The 21,114-nt window shown below is 45.6% G+C and overlaps 2 protein-coding genes across 2 annotated transcripts; one reads left to right on the forward strand and one right to left on the reverse strand.

Moving 5' to 3' along the window:
- The first annotated feature begins 7,525 nt into the window (after nucleotides 1-7,525).
- On the forward strand, nucleotides 7,526-13,989 carry LOC127305838 (uncharacterized). The gene is made up of 6 exons (XM_051336403.2): nucleotides 7,526-8,237; nucleotides 8,322-8,454; nucleotides 10,429-10,576; nucleotides 12,415-12,448; nucleotides 13,195-13,474; nucleotides 13,652-13,989. Exons 1-6 carry the CDS (start codon nucleotides 7,953-7,955, stop codon nucleotides 13,759-13,761), a joined length of 990 nt encoding a protein of 329 aa, XP_051192363.1. The 5' UTR covers nucleotides 7,526-7,952; the 3' UTR covers nucleotides 13,762-13,989.
- Nucleotides 13,990-14,567: 578 nt separating this feature from the next.
- Nucleotides 14,568-16,511, reverse strand: LOC127305837 (7-deoxyloganetin glucosyltransferase-like). The gene is made up of 2 exons (XM_051336402.2): nucleotides 15,826-16,511; nucleotides 14,568-15,718 (listed from the first exon to the last, which is right to left on the reverse strand). The coding sequence occupies exons 1-2, from the start codon at nucleotides 16,316-16,318 to the stop codon at nucleotides 14,769-14,771; spliced, it is 1,443 nt and encodes a 480-aa protein (XP_051192362.1). The 5' UTR covers nucleotides 16,319-16,511; the 3' UTR covers nucleotides 14,568-14,768.
- Nucleotides 16,512-21,114: the final 4,603 nt, after the last annotated feature.

The raw sequence follows: 21,114 nt of genomic DNA on the forward strand, positions 1-21,114 counted from the left end.
ATCTCAAACTTGATCAATAGGTACAAGTGGAGGGCATTGGAGACTTGGCTACTTCATGAAGAATTAAGGGATCTTCATATATTATATTTTTACCAAGCCAAGTCGTATGGATTATCATCTATATCTTATATCCAATGTTCCTCTTTGCGGTAACTTATACTTCAACTCTTCATGTTTATTGTAAGTTACTTGCCCCTTTGCATGTTTGGTTTTGTACCAAATATGTGTATGTATGTGTTGTGTCTTACTTGCCTATCTTGTGTATTCAAGTATGTTTGTTTGACTCATCATATACTTGTGTATTGTTTTGAGCCTAATGCATCTTGATGATATCTTATTTGGCTCTCTTTGAAGTGATTAATGGAACATCCCATTTTGGGGGAGTGATATGCTTTGTGCATCTCTCTTTTTTTAAAATGTGTGTACATGGGTACCACCACTTAGTATTGATATTGCAAGATTATCTAGTCACTATGTGGTGTGTCATACTCATGAGAAATTCAAATTCTAAATATCCATTAATCATCTCTAGTCAAATTTTAGTTGCCTCTTGTTTAGAAGAAATGTTTTATCACATTATGGGGGAGTAATATGTTTTGTACATATCACAAGCGTAGAAAATGTGAACACATGAGGTTATGCCACTTAGAGTTGATGCTCTTAATTATCTTGTTCCTAGGTGGCATGTTTGCTCAAACAAGCTCCATTCCTAATAAAAATCCTTTATTACTCATCTTGTGGGTTCTTGTTTGAATAAGAAATTCTTGGTGCGGTTTTTCCTCAAATACATATCTCTATATCTTATTTGGGACACCGTTTGCTTCAAGTTATTCTAATCATTGCCGTGCGTGATTGTTTGACTAGTTGAAGTTATCAAGAATCTTCATCCGTGCATAGTGCTTAATTGTATATACTTATCCTATGCCTTTTATTGTGAAGTTGATCCCTACTATCATTGTCAATACTCCACCGGAAATTATTTCCAATATACTCATTGTCTTTGACAATTGATAACCTTGTATGTGGTTGAATTTTTGGATCATTTTCACCTTGGATTGTTTCTTACTTCCTTATTTTATTTCCAAGAAATCTTTGTAGCTCCCATATGTCTTCCTTGTCCCTTTGAAAAATCTTTTGATAAATCCCCTTGATTCATATCAAGTGTTTGTTTTGGAATACATACCTTTTCCTTACGGTACATTGTGCCATTGTGAAAAGTGTAGTGGGTTTGGTTTATTTGTTCGAACCTTGCTCCTTTGGGAGTTTTGCTATCTCATTCCTTCTTCTATGCGTTATTTGGTGAATGAGATAAATCTTTGAGCATGTTTGCTTTATTTCATCCTCTATGCTCAATGGTTTCTTCTTAGTCCATTTATTGAACTTTGTTGAACAAATCTTTTGTGATTCGCTTCTTAGATATAATTTGGACAACAAATTTGTGTTGTGACACCTCTATGCCTTATTTAATTCTTTTGGTGTTTTGTCCAAAGTATATCTTTCTTGGATCTTTAAAAGTTTTGGTGCATGCTTATATGTAATTTGTTTATACTTGTAGCATGCTTGCTTTCTTTTGATCCATTATGTAGGATATAATCCATCAAATCCTAAATGGCTAAGATGTGCATGAAATTCAAATTTCATCTAAATATGCACATGTTTATATGGAGTGTGTCCTATATATTGTGGTTAGTCTAACCATATTGGACCCAATGAGTTTGGGGACCAAGATGTACTTGAATGATGTTTTAGGTACATTGGAGATGCAATGGAGGCTTGTCTCATCTATAAGGAAGGTGTTGTCACCATATGATAATTGGAGTCAAGCTAGGATGATCGATGAAATCTTACCTACTACATCATGCCATTGCTATCTCGGTAACAAGTATCTTATTCATGCACTCTCATATAGCATCCAACCTCTTGTAGGTTGTATCTTGGCATGAAATTATTTATTTCGAAAATATTACGGTTCTTGAAAAACCCTTTTAAAGTAAAACTTCTTATTGAACATTTGAGTAATTTGAGAAGATGCATATGATAGGTTATATATATCATATTTTATGATTCACCTATCACAAATATGCCCTCTAGCAATTTATTGCATATCAATTCCTCAAAGATCTCTTGTGTGCAATATTGATGAATTTGTGAAATAAATCCGTATTTGTGATACTTGTTGCCTTTCTCAAAACACTCCAACTAGCTTTACTTCCCTTATTGTTAGTTGTGATGTTTTTGAGATTTAACTTGGTTGAAGTTCATTCATATACCATAAGTGAAAATTGGAGCCATAGGCTATATATGCTTCTTAAGCAAACATCCTTTGGTATATGTTATTACTTCATCTTGGATATCTTGTCTTATCTATTTTATTAACCTCTTGTGTGTGCATGTTTCTTTATGGATCACTTTGTCCACTTTAGAAACTCATATACATAAGAGCGTTAATCCATCACCTTGATATCCTTGTTCTTTGCCGACCATCTTTTACCCCTTTGTTTTTAGTGGGTTGGTAAAGAAGATTTATGAGTGCTTGTTTTATTTATTTTCTTCATGCACTCATATCTCGTAATTGTTGGACTAAAGTTGTTTTTGATAAGCATATTCTCTTTACCTTAGTTGTGTTCTAAATGATATATAGGGAGTGAGGATTCCATGTTAGTGCATATTTTATTCAAATGCAAACACTATAAATTGTGCACGAACCTTGGGGAGCTTTCTTATTTTTAGAGCACTATATCTCTTTTATCATGATATCTTTGGTTGTCCAATTGGATCTTTGATTGCTTGCTTTATTTGTTGAAGCTCACTTCACCATGTTATCTTTATGCAATCTTTGATCCTCAATATAGTTTGACTTCCTTCAAGTATTCATCATTGGATATGTGCACTTGATTCCACTCAAATTATGAGAAGTGCACACTTTGGGGAGGAACTCACATTATATTGGCCTTCTAAATTTTTCACCCATTTTGACAATCGATGCCAATGGGGGAGAAGTTTAGAGGGTTTAAGGGAATGGTTTTATACTTAAGTTTGGTTTGTGCTTAAGTGTTTTGCCTCTCATGCATTCCATATTTATATGTCTTGCATGGTTGTATATATATAGTGGAAACTATCCCAAAGGTTAATCTTGACAATGTATGCAATGAATTCATGTTCATCACACGTGCATACATTGTGGGGGAGTTTTCTCTATATATATTGGTTCTACTCACATCCCTTGCATTTGTTGTAGTTGTGTGAGTAGAGCCGGTTTTGATATGGCCTAGTAGCTTTGTGTTACTTGACCATATCAAATACAACCTCTTGTATACAACTTATTCTCGGATAAGTTGCGTACTTGTTTCTAATATTCATTATATAAACCCTCTTATTGTGTTTGTCATCAATTACCAAAATGGGGGAGATTGTAAGGGTATATTGCCCCTATGTGTGGTTTTGGTAATTAATGACAACCCCTATGGACTAATGTTTTCATTGAGTTTATATGAAGGAATATTCCATAGGTACTACTTGTACTCCATGTGTTGGATTCAAGTATGGATGCCATAAAGATAAAGGTATACCTTGTGTATTGGCATCAAGATCATCGGTATGAAGATATATATATATATATATATATGTGATATGATCAAGAAGAAGAAATGAAAATGGAGTTCTTATGTGGAACTCAATATTAGCCATGCTCTATCTTAAGTGAGTATGTGAAGATACAAGGTTGAGTTGGGCAAGTTCAAGATGAGCATCTCAAGTGAATCACATGCTTGAAGCTTGCCGTCCATTTGGTGATAATGGACTAGTGAAGATGTGCATCAATGGAGCTTTCCCATCATAGTGTATGGGGGAGCATTTGTGAGTCTTCACGAAGCAACATTGGTCAAGTGAGGCATTCCGGCTTGAGTGAAGCTTGAAGAGTTATCATCAAGATCAAGCGGGATGCGCAAGGCAAAGGTATGGCCTTGCTAGGTTTTCCTTTTACCAGTCTCAAGGTGGATGTTGGGAGACCGGATTATAGGATAGATAGCCACACTATTAAGAGGAGCTTTCGGTTGAGTAACTTGATCACATCGTCTTAGGGAGCTCAATCCTTTGCATACTTTGCATATCCTTATTGCTTCTTGGTGTTTCTCTGTGTGAGGTTCTTGAGATTGTTGCTAGCTTTACAACCAGCCCAAGTTCATCGAAAACGGAGTTCGCATGCATCTTCTATTGCGTTTTCGAGGTTGGGTGTTTTTACCGGTTATTCATGATATAAGGTTCTACCTTTTATATTCATGATAAAATTCCCTTCTACAGATTCTTGAGTTTGCACTTTCTATAGGATAGCATTTGTTGTTATCTTACAAACAAAATTAGTTTCATTCTAATCGGAGTTCGGGAGCATTAGTTATTAAAGAAAAAGGAAAAAGGAAAAAGAATAAAAAGGAAAAAGAAAAAAAGGAGGGGGGGCAGCCGGTCGGCCACCCGGCTGCGAGCCATGCGCCCGGCCCACCGGCCAGACCGGGCGCCAACCGGACCGGGCCTGGCGCCGGCCCACCCGGCCAGCCAACCGGCCTCGGCCCCGGTCCACAACCGCCGAGCCCGGCGTCCTCCCCGGCCCGACCGGGCGCCTCCTGGGCCGCCTTCGCCCGCGCGGCCCATGCGGCTCGCGCCGCCCACGCGCCCGCGCGCTTCCGGCCTTTTGCCGCCCGGCGGCTGCCGCCGCCCGCCCGGCCGGTGGGCCGGCCGGCCAGGAGCCCAGGCCGGCTGGTCGGTGCCATTTCCGGTCGGCCGGCTTGGCGGCCAGTGGGGCACTTTTTTGGGCCGTTTTTAATGCGATTTTCACACAGTTTTCTCCCCAACGGTTATTTCTTCCTCCCTTGCTATAAATACCTTTCTCCCACCTTGAGACAAGCAGTTCTTCCCATTCTCTCTCCTCCATTGTTCTATTTTGAAGAACTTGCTCTCCCCTTTGATTCCTCCAACCATTCTTGCTCATTCTTGAGGATTTGAGAGAGAAGATCTAGATCTACACTTCCACCAAACCATTTCTTCTCTAAGTGAGGGAATCTCTTGGGATCTAGATCTTGGAGTCTTTGGTTGACTTTCCCCTTTGTTCTTCCTCTCCAATCTCATCCTAGCATTCGTTGCTTTGGTGGGATTTGAGTGTGAAGGACTTGAACACCTCTAGTGTTCTTGCTTTGCATCATTGCATAGTGTTGAGCTCTCTACCACGATTAGTTCGAGTGAGAGACCGTGAGCTTGTTACTCTTGGAGGGAGACCTCCTAGTTGGCTTGGTGATTGGTGCTCCGGTGATCTCTTCAAGAAGATTGTGAAGAGGCCCGGGCTTCTCCTTCGTGGAGCTTGTGAAGTGGTTGTGGAGCTTGCCATCTCCGGAGCGGAGAAAAAGCTAACCATAAGGAAAGGGCCATTATCCTTCGTGGGTGTGGTTCGGAGAATAGGGTGAGCCTTCGTGGCGCGGGGAATCCTTCGTGGGACCTCCACTCCTCCAAACGTGACGTACCTTCTTGCAAAGGAAGGGAACACGGGAATACATCCTCGTCTCCGCGTGCCTCGGTTATTTCTATACCCGAGCTCTCTTTCCTTGTGATAGCCATCGTGCTTGAAGTACATATATCTTGCTATCACTTGTGCTACATATATCTTGTGCCTATCTTGCTTAGCTCTAGTTGCTATTGTTACACTTAGTTGAGCTTAGTATATTTAGGGTTTATGCTTGTAAAATAAACGATAGTTTAATTTCGCATTATTACAAGACAAATCCGTAAGAGTTTTTAATTGCCTATTCACCCCCCCTCTAGGCGACATCTCGATCTTTCACTTTCATTTTGAGGTAGGGTTCCTCATTACCCTCCATCGTTTTTTGTGGATTTTTCTGATCGTAACCTCTATCTTTTCGAGATCTATTTTCTCTTCCTTTTTCCTGATATGTGGTCTCTTCTCCCCTGCGTTTCCATCACTAGTCCAGCGTGATTTGCGTGAGGAGGAAGAAGAGAGGGATGGTGACGTGGAGGGAGTTGTTAGACAAGGCCTAGAAGGCTTAATTTCTTTTTTGTTTTATTTGTAAGGTCCAAGAAAAGTATTATATGAGCTGACAGGAGCTCAGCTGAACCAGACTGAGATGGTTTTTAGTTGGTTTTTTTTTCGGGACTAACGTGGCTGACCAGACTGACGGGGGCAAATGAGTGAACGTGGGACTGAATTTGGTTTGGGGGAATCTGACTTGAGCTCAATTCCGTTTTCAGCTAGATGATGATTAATTAGACACTCCTTTTTTTATTGCGCTGTAAAATTGTAAGATCCCTTCCTTTCTCAACATCTTTTAAATTCTTAATAGAAACCCTTAGCTTATTCGCTTGTGATAAAATCCCATCTTCTGAAAGAGAGGTAACTGAAAAGAAGTCAGTAAAAAAATCTAAATAATAATAAGAAGAACATGTTCTAGCCTCAAGGGTCAAGGGATTCCAGAGTTGAACATTGGGAGCGGCATGCTGGTCAAAGGGTATCTGGCAGTGCAAAAGTTATTCCCTCAAAACGCTAGTTGATCATCATCTGCTTCAAGATCATCATGCGCAATTGGCACACGGCGCATCAAGGCTGGTTTACGCCGAGAGGTCAAGGCGAAGATGGCTTATTAATCCGGTAGTAATGGCGTCCAGCTAAGCACCAACCATGCCTCGTCAGCAACGCTGCGAACATCGCAAGGGGAGGGGGCGCCGCTGACGTCGCGGCGATGACATGTGGATAACTAACGAGGACGCAGTTTCCTGGACAGTACGTGTATGAACTGAAGGACCTTCTCCAGGGTCAACGCTAGACGCTAGACACGAAGTCGGCAACGATCGACGTCCCTCCCTAGTGATATCCACGACAGCTCTTCATTGTTCCTTGGACATTCCACCAAGAACATAAAAATTGTTCGTAGGACAGGAATTCCCCCTCAGTTGGGCTATACGACATCCGTAGATGACGGGACACGTACGTATACGCGTACGTAACACAGCGCGTGCGTGCATCTTCCGCTGAATATTAGTACAGTGTTTAATTAGGCCGCATTTGCTAGCAAGTTAATGGATTTGGATTGTTCCTCGGATAAATTCTCTACTACAGTGTTCGCTGGGTAGCTAGCTAGCGTGTGGAGGTTTGCGCACGAGGCGGAATTGGTCGAGTATGCGGGCGATGCCCGATGCGTGCAAGCAGGAAGAAGCTAGCAGCAGCAAGCCCGCAAGCAACCGCAACCGTATGCGGGCAAGCTCCTCCGCCACCAACCCGATCTCGTCAGAGTAGATGATAGTTAGACAGACAGATAGATATGCCGCCGTTTGGCTAATGAGTTCGTTGCGCTCGATGGAGAGCGACGGGGCAATGCATCGGCATCGCACAAGTGGGGGAAGGTGGCAGGCAGGCAGCTCTATGTGCATGTACGTACGCCTGCGTTGCGAGGGAGCACCTCTCGAGTACAGCAAGGAGGCATCGAGCTTATTATAGCCGGGCGGCCCATTGGGAAGTAGAGTAGAAGCAGAAAGGGCCACGCAGCTGTCATCCCCCTTCCTTCCAGCGCATAGCACACGCACAGCCGCCCCTTCTCTTTTTCTTCTTCCTTCCCCTCTTCTCTTCTTCCTGGCGTGTAGAGTAGAGTCCATCATATCTCTTCCGAGGTAGAGCGGGGCGGGTTATGGAAGGACATCTCTCCAACACTTGGAAACCGATCGAGAGGAGGAGAGAGCAGGGGCAGTTACCGCGCCGGATCGGACCGAACCGGCCCGGCCAGAAGGAACACTAACTGCCCACGCCCGGGTAATAAGGGTCCGAAGAGAGTCCAGGCTGATATCTTGTTCCATCCCGGCAAGACTTGGAGAGTCCCCAAGACCAAATAGGAAGGAGCGAGTCTTCTCTACACGCGCGCGGCGTCGTGCGGTTGCGTCCTACCTTGCTGCTGCTACAAGACATGGCGTCGGCGCCGGCTCCGTCGTCGTCTTCCTCCTCGCCCGCCGCCGGCGGGTCGTCGTCGTCGCCGGCCCAGGCGCCGGGGACAGGAGGAGGAGGTGGCGGCGGGGTGCCGTACCACCGGTCGCGGTTCGGCGACACGACGCTGACCAAGGTGTTCGTGGGCGGGCTGGCGTGGGAGACGGCCTCCGCGGGCCTGCACGACCACTTCCGGGACTACGGCGAGATCCTCGAGGCCGTCGTCATCACCGATCGCGACACCGGAAGATCCAAGGGATACGGATTCGTGCGTACACCTCTCTTCCCCTTCTCCCCTCCGGCCGGCGATCAGCCGCCCTTGGTATCGTGCTTATTTTGGTACTGTCTGCAGGTGACGTTCCGGGACCCGGAGTCGGCGCGGCAGGCGGTGCAGGACCCCAACCCGATGATCGCCGGCCGCCGCGCCAACTGCAACATTGCGTCCATGGGCCCGCCGCGCCCGTCGCCGTCGCCGCAGCGAGGAGGTGAGCACCCACGATTATTCATCTTTATTCCCTCCCTCCCTCCCGTTCCGTTCCTTGCAAGCACAGCGCGCGCATGTGCATGGCAGGAGCAATAATCGGGACATGATTAGCGGCACAAGCACGCGATTAGCAACGGGAGGATAAGCTTGATTAGGGCACGCCTCGCGCCGCCGCCTTTTTTTTCTTCTCGCGTCTCTCCTTCTCCTACCTCGTTGGCGTGCGGCGGAATCGTTAGCCGGCGGGCATATGGGTGGTGGGCCCGGGCTCCAGCCTTGAAAGGCCCGGGCGCCAGCAGGACGACGACTCGACTCGGGGGTACCTGGTCTGCATTTGCATTGGGAGGGGGGGCATGCTTCCTGACAACACTCATGGCTGCGCTGGGGCTGTGCTTTCGCCAGCCTGGCCTCTGCATGCGTTCACTTACTGCTCCTGTACTGATTACTCACCTTAATCGGTTGGACGAGTACTGCTCACTCCGGCCTCCACAAATATACTTCTTTCTTCGGTTCAACATTTTGACCATTACTTCTCTGTTTTCAGTCAATATGCCATTACATTTTATCTTGGCCTTAGTTTTCTACTATCGATCATATATATATATTCATGCATACATAATACAAAACTGGTTGAAGTTTGGAAACATTGACCTAGGATGATCTCTAAGCATTCTTTTTTTTTCCTGCTGATTGGGTGAGTAGTAAATAGCATTACCAATGGGGTTTATTCGATTTGTTGATCGACGGTTCTAGGCTACATATTTCTGGCTGCCGCTGCTTACTCGTTAGGGAAAGGAGTTGCTTCGATTCTAAGCAGCGACACCACCGATCGCTCCAGCGAGAAAGCGGCATGTTATCGCTGGAGAATCGGGAACCCTGGCCGTTAGCTTTGCCTTTCTGGTCAAGATGAGTGCACGGCATCACGAAAGCGTTCCCACGCATATACTACTCTATCTCTATCTCTCTTCCACAGGGTTTTGGTGGTTGACAACGAGTTTGTGGGGAATAGATACTGCATCATGCATGCTAGCTGCTCGGATCGCCCAGTTCGTTTGTGCTCATTCTATATGTATGCGATTGCGCGTGATTTTTGACCTCACGATATCATGCCATTTGCAACTGCTGTATCGTCCCGGTGTTTATTAATTAGGGCTTTGTGTGGTGCTTTTTCGGAGGAGTACATATTAAACCTTTTTTTTATAAAACGGTTGGGTTGTTTGCACGCTGTTTTTGTATCTTGGAATCGGTTTAGGCCTAGTGCACTACAGCACATGAGTACCGGACGTCCAGACTGGAGTAGGTTGTAGTGCAAGCTAGCTTAGCCAGCTAGCTAAAAATAAGCCTTGAATTATTTGGCAATGATCTAGCCTACGCAATGCTTCATATAAAGAAAACCTCCACAGTTCTTCCATTTGTTCTTCTTCTGTGAAAGATTCCTTTACTTTGTTTTTTAAGAATTGGCCAAATGCAGACACCAGAATAATCCAATAGTTTCGATTTTGTCACGAAAAAGCCTCGCATTATTTGGCAACGATCTAGCATAAGCAATCTTTCATGTAAAGAAACCTCCGTAATTCTTCCATTTGTTCTTCTCCTAAGAGAATATTCATTGTTGAGACCAGGAAAATCCCATCGTTTCAATTTTTCACGAAAAAGTTAAAGTAATTAGTTTTGGCATGCACTTAACTTGTGAGAATAACAAGACCATAGGAAAAATACCCATGCATATGTGGTCAAACCCAGACCAACGTAGGGCACATGGTATCTCTCCCTCCCCCTGCATACATAGGCCATACGACTGTTTTGCAACACCTGGCTTGGCCCCCCTGCCCTCATGTCCTGTCTGCGAAACACATGACTACGTGATCTGCTACGACCTCTGCGCGGCACATTTATTTGCTTGTTTGTTGTGAGTTGCTTCCTCTGCAGCATATAACATGTCTGAATTTATTTCTTCATGGTTTTTTTATGTCTGCAGGGAGGACCCAGCGTGGGCCCCACTTGCCGGATCAGCAGCCCCCGGGCCCGCCGGCGTACGTGGGCGGCGGCAGGATGCAGTCGCAGCACGGCCACCAGCAGATGCCCACCCAGCCTCAGGCCATGTTCTACCACCCTTCGCAGTACGGGTGAGTGTCATTTCACACACCCTATGCATATATTGTATCATGTCAGTTCCACCTTAAAATCACAGTGCAGTCATAACCACGGTTGATGGCCTGCTGCATCATATCCTTGCACAGTGAAAATTCTGAACCCTCACTTGGCTAGGGACTAGTCACTAGTCTTGTTAAATGTTGATTAACCAGTTTCGTGGTAAGGTAGAAATTAGGTGCTAATTGCTGAAAAATTCAGAGAGTGATAGATACAAAGCGTTGTTTTCGTACAGCGACGATCGAACACATGTCGCAGTTGCTACATTTTGTGTGTGGTTCAGAGCATTGCTGATCCTGATGTAAACGCTCTAGTTTGACATTTCTTAGCTGATAACGACTCATACACCGATCCCTTGGCTGAAGCGAAGAACAGAACATAGACGCTGTTGGTTGTGGTGCTCTTTATTGCAGCTGATGGTCTGGGTTACCGAATCGACTACACACTGCTCGGAGCGAGAGCGAGGTCAGGTCAGGGTCGGGTTGCTTTCGCGCAGCAGCGCTTTCGGTTTCCGCTTCCTTGCTTCAGATAGTACTGGTACTAGCAAGGAGCAACAGGTCCCCGTTTCCCCCACGTCTTGGGCCCTCCGAGGAGGCCCTAGGCCTTTGCAGCTCGGAGATGGGCATTCAAGCCTCTCTTATCCCTCCTTGCCTTGCCTGCAAACAGTCTCTGCGCTTCGTTGGCATTGCTTGGAGAGTTTAATGGCCGCGTCCAGATCTTCATGCCACTTGGCTATCTCGCCGGAGCAGTGCTTCTGGGTCACGGTTGACGTGCCCCATATATGAATTTATTGTACAGGCGTGTACAGATCGTTGGCACATGAATCCATGACCTGGTCCGGTTAGCGACAAGTCGTTGAGGTGCTTCTGCAAACAAAAACAAAAAAAAGAGTAAAAATTGCACAAGGTTTCTGCATTCTTACTCATGAAAGTTGCAAGTGGAGTTTGAAAGTTTAATTTTCAGTTTAACTAACTTCTTTATAATATACGATGTAGACATTTTCTTTCTCTTTAGTAATTTTGAGTTTAACTAACTTCTTTATAACCTGACGCCCATTAAAAGTAGTCTAATTGTTTATGCAAAAGAAAGGTACAAATTGCAAGCGGTTCTGCATTTTTACTTATTTTCGATTTGGTGGTTTACAAGTTTAAGTTTTTAGGTGGCTTAGTTGTGTTTTTTTTTTTTTTGCCGAAGTCAATGCTTTGTTAGGAGTTGTGATTATCCAACCAGGTGTGTTCAGATTCTTGCAGGCAAACACTTTCTTGTATGAATAATACGAGTAGTCAACTACTGCTGAAATGGAAGTAAAGGAAGGATTGTTTGTTTGATATGGTACTAGGATTTTGTACATGTTTTTTGCCAAATCTATTTCTGTGTTAGGGGAAAGTGACTAGTCATGCATTCTTAGTTTCTTACTCACATGCATGTTGCAACTAGACTTTACAAGTTTAACTTTGAGTTTAAATGAATTCTTTGTAATACACAATTGATAGACATTTTCTTTTTCTTTAGTTAATTTTATGGCAAAGTAGGAGTAATTTTCTTGTTAGGAGTTGTGGTTAGCCAGCCAGGTTTCTGTGGATTCTTGCAAGTAAGCTCTAATACCAGTACTACTGGAATGGAGGCAGAGGAAGATGCAGTGCTTGTTTGATATGGCCCCATCTAGAAAGTAACTTAGTGTCTGAGATAAATTTGAGCTTTACAGCCATGATTGTTCGTACATGTGTCTCCGAGAGGAAATGGTGGGTCCTCCCCAGCTTGATCCCAATAGATCTTCAATAAGGCACTGATGAAGTTATGTAAACTTTTGCAGGTATTGGTACCCACCTGATTATCCATACAACCAGGCAAGCATTCCATTCATCTTCGTCACTGTTATTTCTGTTGTTCTAATTCGATCACATGCAGCTACCCAGCTATAATAAATGGCAAACAATACTCCCAACATAAAAGTTGTTTTGGCTCTGGAGATCCCATGTCTTCGTATTTAAAAATTCGAACACTGTATTTTGAAGTTTTATAAAATCCAAAAATAATTATGTGGATAAACATGTTATCTACATATATAGAGATCTTTGCTAGATAATATGTAGTATTGCAGGATACACAAAAATCACCAAATCGTAGCTCTGAAGAGGCAAGAAAATAACTCATTTTTTACTTCCAAGATTTGTCATTTTTGTGCAGGTTGCATATGAAATGATATTTGATGCAAATTTGCTTGTAAATACTAGACATGTATATGTACTTGTATGTTTTTTTTCAGAATTTTCGGAGACCCAAAAATAAACCTTTTGCTCTTTTTTTTTTAATATACCGGAGGTTGGGAGCTACTACTAGTGATTTTCCGATAAGTTGCACTTGTTTAGTGTTCAATGTTCATGGTCTGAGATCAGGATACACATACTCGTGGTTCACCTCTTAAACTATAGAACTTTGAATACTGGCAATCTTCAGGAATGAATCTTGGATAGCTGTACAGTGTTTACTTGGAATTAGAAAACTGCAAGTTACACGAATGTCCCACTAGCACAGTACTAACCCACTTATTTTCTATCTAATGAACTGACTGAAACTGAAAACTTATGAGCAGGCCTACTACAATCCTCAAGTGCAACAGTACTTCTCGCAGTTATATGGTCAAACCTCTCCTTCATCAACACCCTACCCGTACCTAGGGTACATGCCTAGTGGCCAGAATCCAAGGGCCAGTGGCTTTTCGCTGATGCAGCAGGCTGGGCGCCCACCGTTCTTTCAGCAGCCGATGGCGCAGCAGAGCGAGGGTTCTTTCCAGTCTGCACCTTCGCTCCCTCCTAATTTCAGACTCCAGCTGCCTGCTCGTGCAATCTCAAGGCAGTCTGATGATGTATCCGGTATGTCACTCTCAGTTGGCTTTGTTATTTATCTTTGAGACAACCAAACAATTTATACTGGTTTACTACATATACTGACATTCCGGAATCAGGGACCTTGTTCCCAGCTTTCTTTATCCAATTCTGTTTCGAATTTTGCAGTAAACTCATATGCCTTACTGCTGACATACGTTTCAGATTCTCAACCTACACAGACTATCTCTGCAACCGAGGCTACAAGCGAAGATAACCATGAAGTGTCAACGGCTGTTGAAACATCAAATTCAGACCAAAACACCTCAAATTGACCTGCCGAAGTGAAACCTGTGCCAAAGTGATCTGATGTCGATCTGGAGAGGACTGTTGGTGGTCCGTAAAGGAGCACCAAAATACTCACTTGACTGAAAAATAGCATCCAAATATTTGTTCTTTCATTAATTCTGATTCTTTTCCAATTTCTGTAATGCATTTATTTGGTGAAACCATTGTACGGCGAAACTGAATTTCACGTCAGGAAATGGAATTTACCACAATAAGTTTCGGAGGGGCGCACATGCTGTTGCCTGCCGTCTTCTCTGTCTTGCAACTCCTATTATCATCTTTTGAGAACAGAGAATAATGCGTGTACCAAGACAGGTGAACTTCGGACAAAAAACAACATTGTATAGAAGCATCTATCTTCCTGTTTGCTTCAGTCCAGAAATTAACATGAACCCCAGAAGTTCTGAACAGTGGAATATGATTACATAGTAATTTACTTTTCAAATACCCATCACAGTGATCAGGACTGATCCAGCAACACAACAAAAATTCCTGATGCTGCTGGAATCGGAAGGTCCAAGTACCTGAGGCTCACTGCAGGATGAAAAACCTACTTTTGTTACTTGCTATAGCTGGTTGTATGAACTTGTAGTTTGTCGTGTTAGCTGAACTTTGTTTTGTTTAGGGGAAATATATATTATCATGTTTTGCGCCGTAGTGATGCTCGGGGGCGAGCACTCGCAGCGGATTTCCTGATGATACCTCGTTTTTCTAACTTCTATTTCTTATCCCTTTCTTTCTTTCTTTCTTTCTTTCTTTCTTGTAAAAAAACTTATTATTTCCGTTATGCAAATAATAGAAGGGGGCTAACCCAGTTGGAAAAAATAGGACTGATCCAGCAACACAACAAAAATTCAGGACTCGGGATCAGTCCCTGTGGTTTCCATACACAAAAAGATCTGAACAGTGGGAAATGGTTTACATCATGCTGTAATTTTTCTATAACCATAGCAGCGATCGGGAGTTTAGGACTGATTCAGCAACACGAGAGATTTCAGCTTTCAGGATCACTCCTTCCAAGCAAGAATTCGACCAGACGGCCAATCCCTATGCTCGATGTCCCGCCTTCCTCTGTCGCCGCTACGGCCTTCTCCTTCCACATCGCAGCCTTGGCTCTCATGTCCTTGCCTTTGTCGCCGTCCATGGCCTCGAGCACGAGCCTTGCCACGTCCTCCCTCCTCACGCTGCTGTCGATCTCGAGCCCGATGCCCCACTCGGCGCACACGTAACGGCAGTTGGTCATCTGCTCGGCGAAGAAGGGCCAGCAGATCATCGGCACGCCGGCGCAGATGCTCTCCTGCGTCGAGTTCCACCCGGAGTGCGTCAGGAACAGCCCGGTCGCCGGATGACCCAGGACTTGCTCCTGCGGGCACCAGCTCAGGAAGATACCTCTGTCTTTGGTCTCATCGGCGAACTCCTCCGGCAGCAAGGCTGTCTCGCCGGCGACGAGGTCGGGCCTGATGACCCACAGGAACGGGCGGCCGCAGCGCGCCAGGCCCCACGCGAACTCGATCAAATGGGCGTGCGACATGACCGTGATGCTGCCGAAGTTGACGTACACGACGGAGCCGGGCTGCTGCTGGGCGTCGAGCCACGCGACGCAGCTCGCGTCCTCCTTCCAGAGGTTGCCGCCGATCGCTTCAAGCTCCGGCCGCGCACGCGCCGCGGCGACCGCGAGCGCCGGGAGCGGACCGACGGTGTAGACGCGCGGGAAGATGCGGCGGAGCGCGTCGACGACGTCCTGCTCGACGGCGTCGAACGTGTTGACGATGACGCCCTGGGCGCGGTGCGCGTTCTGCGCCTCGCCGCTGTCGAAGTTGAGCATCACGTCGTCCCGGTCGGTGGTGCGGACAAAGCTGGGCATGTCCCGCAGCCGTATCCCCGGCATCCCGGGCACCCTGTCCAGCACCGTGTCCAGGTAGCCGTTGGTCAGGTAGCTCTCGTCTACGACATGTTCAGACTATTTTCAGTGAATCACACACTCACAGAATTCAGATAATTTTCAGACTGATCCAGCGACCACTTGGTACTCCAAGCTCGATGGGTCGTACCTTTGAGTGGCACGTAGCCTCTGTCGATGAGCTCGGCGAAGTGGAGGTACCCCATGAAGCCGCACGCGCTGGTGGTCCAGAACACCAGGGCCGGGATGCCCATCTCCTCGGCCACCTCCAGGGCGAAGCTCATCACGCCGTCAGGTATAAGGCAGCTCACCGGCGGCCTCCCGGCGTCGTCGAGCCTCGCCAGGAGGTCCCTGAGGAGCGCGGCGCCGTGCATGGCGAAGGACGTGCACAGCGAGGGGATATCCTGCGTGACATCATCGTTCTCGCACGGCGGCAGGCCGTCCGGGATGGTCTCGAACCGGAAGTCGTCGAGGCCGGCGAGCGAGTCGGCGCCGCGGGATCGGAGCAGGCGGCGGTGGTTGTACTCGGAGTTGACGAAGGTGACGAAGAAGCCCCTGGCGTGCAGCACCTTGGCGAGGTGCAGCATGGGCGTGACGTGGCCCTGCGCCGGGTACGGGATGAGCACCGCGTGCGGGCGGCTCATGGCGCGGTTCTCTCGATTGATCGAGTGGCGCCGTTGGTTGCAGATGCAGAGGTTTACCGTGGCAAGAAACGGTCTGGGCAGGGAGAGTAATATATCCCGTTCATGATGATGTCAAAATTGTACGCGTGCTTTCATATGTAGTGATGTATTCTGTTCTACAAGTACTAGATGGCCCTCTTTGGATTTTGTAAGTGAGATATGGTATTCTATCCAAATATTACGAGGTTTTTGTTTTACCTATAAAATGAATGTGCTAACAATACAATGAATTATGAATGTGCTAACAATACAATGTATTATATAGGCCCCCGGATTATTACCCAAGTCTCACGTAGGTTTTAAATTATTTTTTTTGAACACATTACAAAGGTGAAGCTCACAAACACACACATAATCTCACCCATATGAACTCACACACGTATACCATATCCCTATGTGTACCTCTGAGGGAATGAGCCGGTAGTCTTGAGGCTGATGAAGTCACGACAGACACCTACCATTGAAAGAAAAATACCTGTTAATTACTAGAATAATTTCAGGTAACTGCAAATACCTCGCGAAATCTATAACTTGAACCTAGGTGGGCTGGTTCCACCACAAGAAACCTAACTACTAGGGCCAAGCTCAGTTTGCATAGGTTTCCGTTTAGGGAGGACAACCGAGAGGAGGAGGAGGAGGAGGATAATGATGATGATGATGAGGAGGGGGAGGAAGAAGAAGAAGAAGATAACTGAACCTAGGTGGGATGGTTCCACCACAAGAAACCTAACTACTAGGACCAAGCTCAGTTTGCATAGGTTTCCATTTAGGGAGGACCAACGAGAGGAGGAGGATGAGGAGGAGCAGAAGAAGTGAGAAAATATGGGAGAATGAGGTGGAACCCACGCCCACCTCACAAAACAACCCACATGTGCTAACCAATGCCGCCGGCTATTGCAGTCCTCCACATCTCTCCTCCTCGTCCTATCATCGCCATCGGGCGAAGCCCGTGAGGTACCGACGATGGCGGGGATTTTTTCCCGTGGGAAGTGACCTCCCTCTCCTTGCGGCGGCGGCGCTGTGATGCGGCCTTCCAGCGATGATTCCGACGCATCGGCGATGGAGGAGGAGATCCTTCAGTTGGTGGTGGTGCACCCATGGTTGCGACGTCCGGATCCAGATCCGCCCAGGGTTCGGGCCTCGGCGGGGCTACGGGTCTGATACCGCGGTTATGGTCACCGGCTGCGATGATGGACTATCACCGTGGTGGTGATGCCGCCACCGTTGGCCTTGGTGGTGGTGGCCCAGTATCCTAGCCTCGTGGCATTGTCAGGCTTCAGTCGTGGACATGGATGTGGCACTGGCTATGTCCGGTGCATTGACTTGCCCCGTTGGGAGCTGGGTGGTGGCGTGGGGACTGTTGGCTCAGCTTGAATAAATGAGGTGGTCCTAGGATCCCTCTCACACCATGACGAAGATCTGCTTGATGCATATCTTCATTGATCTGGCCCGGAAGGCTCCTCCGGTGAACACCAATGGACGACATGCCAAAGATTGCCGAATCGGATGATATTCAACCGCGTGCAACCATGATTTTTCTGACCGTTTGGTTTCAGAAGGAGCGATGCAAAGAATTGTAGTCGGTTTCCATCGTGGAACAGTTCCATGGTGAAGTCAGTCATGAAGAATTGCATGAAAGCCGAGATCTACGGACCGGTACTAGTGGTTCAAGTCCTAGTGGCGATGGGATTTTGGGTTGGTGATTCATGACTTGGAGCAGCGGTAACAGCAAGTGGGGGCGACATCACAGGAGAAATTCAGAGTCGAAACTCTCAAGGTGAAAACCCAAGGTATGGTCTTAATTGTTTGTGCCTGGCAATAGTCGCTTTGAAGGTATTGTTTTGTCAGCGCGAATTTTCTCCTGGGTGAACCTATGATCTATGATCAGGACGACAACGATGCTTGTGCACTGCTCTCTTCTTAGGGCCGTCGCTTTTGAAGAATATGTATTTCTGGTGTTATCTTGGTGGTGTTTTGTTACAAGGAACAAATCATTGTAGCAAGATTTTTCTTGTATGTAATTTTTCGTTTTTGTTGTGTGCATCTATATTGCCATTAGGGCACTGCGTTGTTGCAGAACCTATGTGTAATTAGTATCTTCGTGATATTAATATATTTTGTTTGTCGAGAAAAAAAACAACCCACATGTGCTACTTAATTGCTTCTGACAAGTGGGCCCCATCCATCAGTTTTAGGGTTCATTTGTGTTTAGTTCGTTTTAGTGGTTTTGCGACAATTTCAGAAAAAACTGGTGCCAAAATAAATAAAAAATGGCTACAAAATGGTGGTTTTATATGCTATAAAAACTCTGCCTCCGGGAGAGCAGCGACAAAGCTATCGCTGCATCTGCATGCTTGATGGTTTGACGCTTACGGCGACGGGCGCTGGTTTTGCATCATTGACAATGATTTCCTTGTCATGGATTGGATGATCGATCCTGGCTGCCGGGCGCCGGCGTGTTTTCTTGTTATTTTGCTCACAAGTGTGCTCATCGGAGTCGTCGCTTCTGTTATTGGTGCAGCGCTGTAGAGATATGGTCTCCACGAGGCCGTAGTTTAGGCGCGTACGTATCTTATGAAAACTACAGGCTTGATACATCCTATCGAGATCTATGGCAAGAAGAGTTGGAAAGATTATCTGGTGACACTTTGTTTCGGCGAGAGTATCTTTTTTGTCCTTTGTTAAGGACGCGAAAATCGACAAATCGACATGACATAGTTCAATTTTTTTTTTTTGAAACATCATATATATTAACCCGAGCCAGCAGGCCGCCTCATTAAAAACCTTCCAGCCCCCTTAGGTACCCTGGAAGGAAAAGAGTGCGTCTGGTACCTGCTGCTCCAAAATCAGTACATAGTTACATCCTTAAGAACAAATGGCAGAATGAAGCTAGGAGGGGACTCATCCCATCTAACTACAGAATTACTAGTAAAAGCATATCTAGCTAGTTCATGTGCCACCTGATTTGCCTCTCTAATACAATGGATAAAGGTAATACAATCAAACTCTTGAGCCTTTGAAAAACAATCATAAAGGATGGCCGAATAGGGGCTCCAGATTTCCACCTCAGCGTTGCATGCTTTAATCACTTCCAGAGAATCAGATTCAATTATGACTCTTGTGATACCTATATCCAGGAGAAAAACCAGCCCTTTGAATAGAGCCAGAGCTTCAGCTGTCGTTGCATCATAAACATGCGATAATGGGCATGCGAGACCGGCTAAAGCCTCCCCTCGGTCGTTTCTCAACACCACCCCGGCAGCGCCTGTACCATTAGTATGAAAATTTGCATCCACATTCAGTTTATATGCTCCACGAGGAGGCTTACTCCATGAGATGTCCCGCGCCATACAAGATGATGAAGCTGCAGGAATATAGTTAGATGCTAAAGCTTGGATTGCAAACGCCGATTGTCTTACTCCTGCAACTCTCTCCCCCTTCACTATTTCTCTTCTTTGCCACCATAGATACCAACAAGCAACAGCTATGGTTTCTTTAACTTGAAGATTACCCATAATTGGTGATTTTCTAGCTGGTCGGCATAATAAATCCTCAAGAATGGTAGACCCTGATCTTTCACCAATTGACATAGTTCAATTCTTGTTGGCATATGTGGAAAAAGCCTCCGTTCAAAACAGCAGCAACAAATGAATGAGCCCAGTTGAGGGGTAGCCCAGCATATGGACCTATTCGGGTCAAGATGGTTCTCAAGGAGTATTGGGCTTCGTCAATAAAGAAGAGAAGCTATTGCCATAAACTCTTAGTTAAGTGTTATCTCAACAAAAAAAAAACTCTTAGTTAAGTGAGTGGGGTGGATGTGTAAAAAAAAAAAGTTAACTGAGTGGACTACTCTCCATGGTGGAGAGCGACCAAAAGACGATACTCTCTTCATGGTGGAGAGCGACCAAAAGACGATACCCTCTTCATGCATGGTGGAGAGCGACCAAAAGACGATGGTGGAGGAGGAGAAGCCATTAAAGGTAATTCTGGCAGCGGTTCCCTTAAACTCTCCTCTGTCAGCGGCACCTGGTTATGTAGCTTTTTTGTGTGTGTTTCGTCTCTAAGGTTTCGAGCGTCACGAAATAGACGGCCCAAAGGTTTTATAACTTTTATCTAAAATGAAGGCAGTGGCATGCATGCAAGTGGAGTAGACAAGTTTACAATGTATCAGACACTAGCTTGATCTGTGGACCTTGGAGATTCTGTGGCCAGTGATAGTAATGGACGTCCCTTCCACTTGGTGCATGACCTTCTCACAAGGCAATGGTTTGGAAGATTAAATGTTTTTTTTTATTACCATGTGGATCATAGTTTCACGGGCATGATTCCACCCTGTCGAGTTAAATCCTTATTTTATGGCGACTACCTTTGCAAGTGCCATCCACTTTGCCCTTTGTTCATCTCTGGCATTTATTCCTCGCTGACGCAAAACACCAACACGTTCATCATACTTAACAATAGTTTCTTCAAAAGTTGATGCATTGTGTCTATCTTTGGATCAATGGGATGTACTCCTGACTTGATTCATCATCCAATTCGAACAACAGCCAAGCACTAGATCGGTGGTGGTGCCAAGGGTGGGCACACGCACTAAGAGACCCCTTCTTCAGCTTAGACAAACTTCCTATGTCAGGGAAAGCGCTATTTAGGAAGACTCACGACGGTGACCTATCACTAACGGCAGATAAAATACCAGGGGCGTACTGAGAGAAGATATCCAGTGAAGGGAATAGCGCGTAGAGGCGATAATAAATTTA

Source organism: Lolium perenne, chromosome 6, assembly GCF_019359855.2.
Source record: "Lolium perenne isolate Kyuss_39 chromosome 6, Kyuss_2.0, whole genome shotgun sequence".
In the NCBI taxonomy this organism is placed as follows: domain Eukaryota; kingdom Viridiplantae; phylum Streptophyta; class Magnoliopsida; order Poales; family Poaceae; genus Lolium; species Lolium perenne.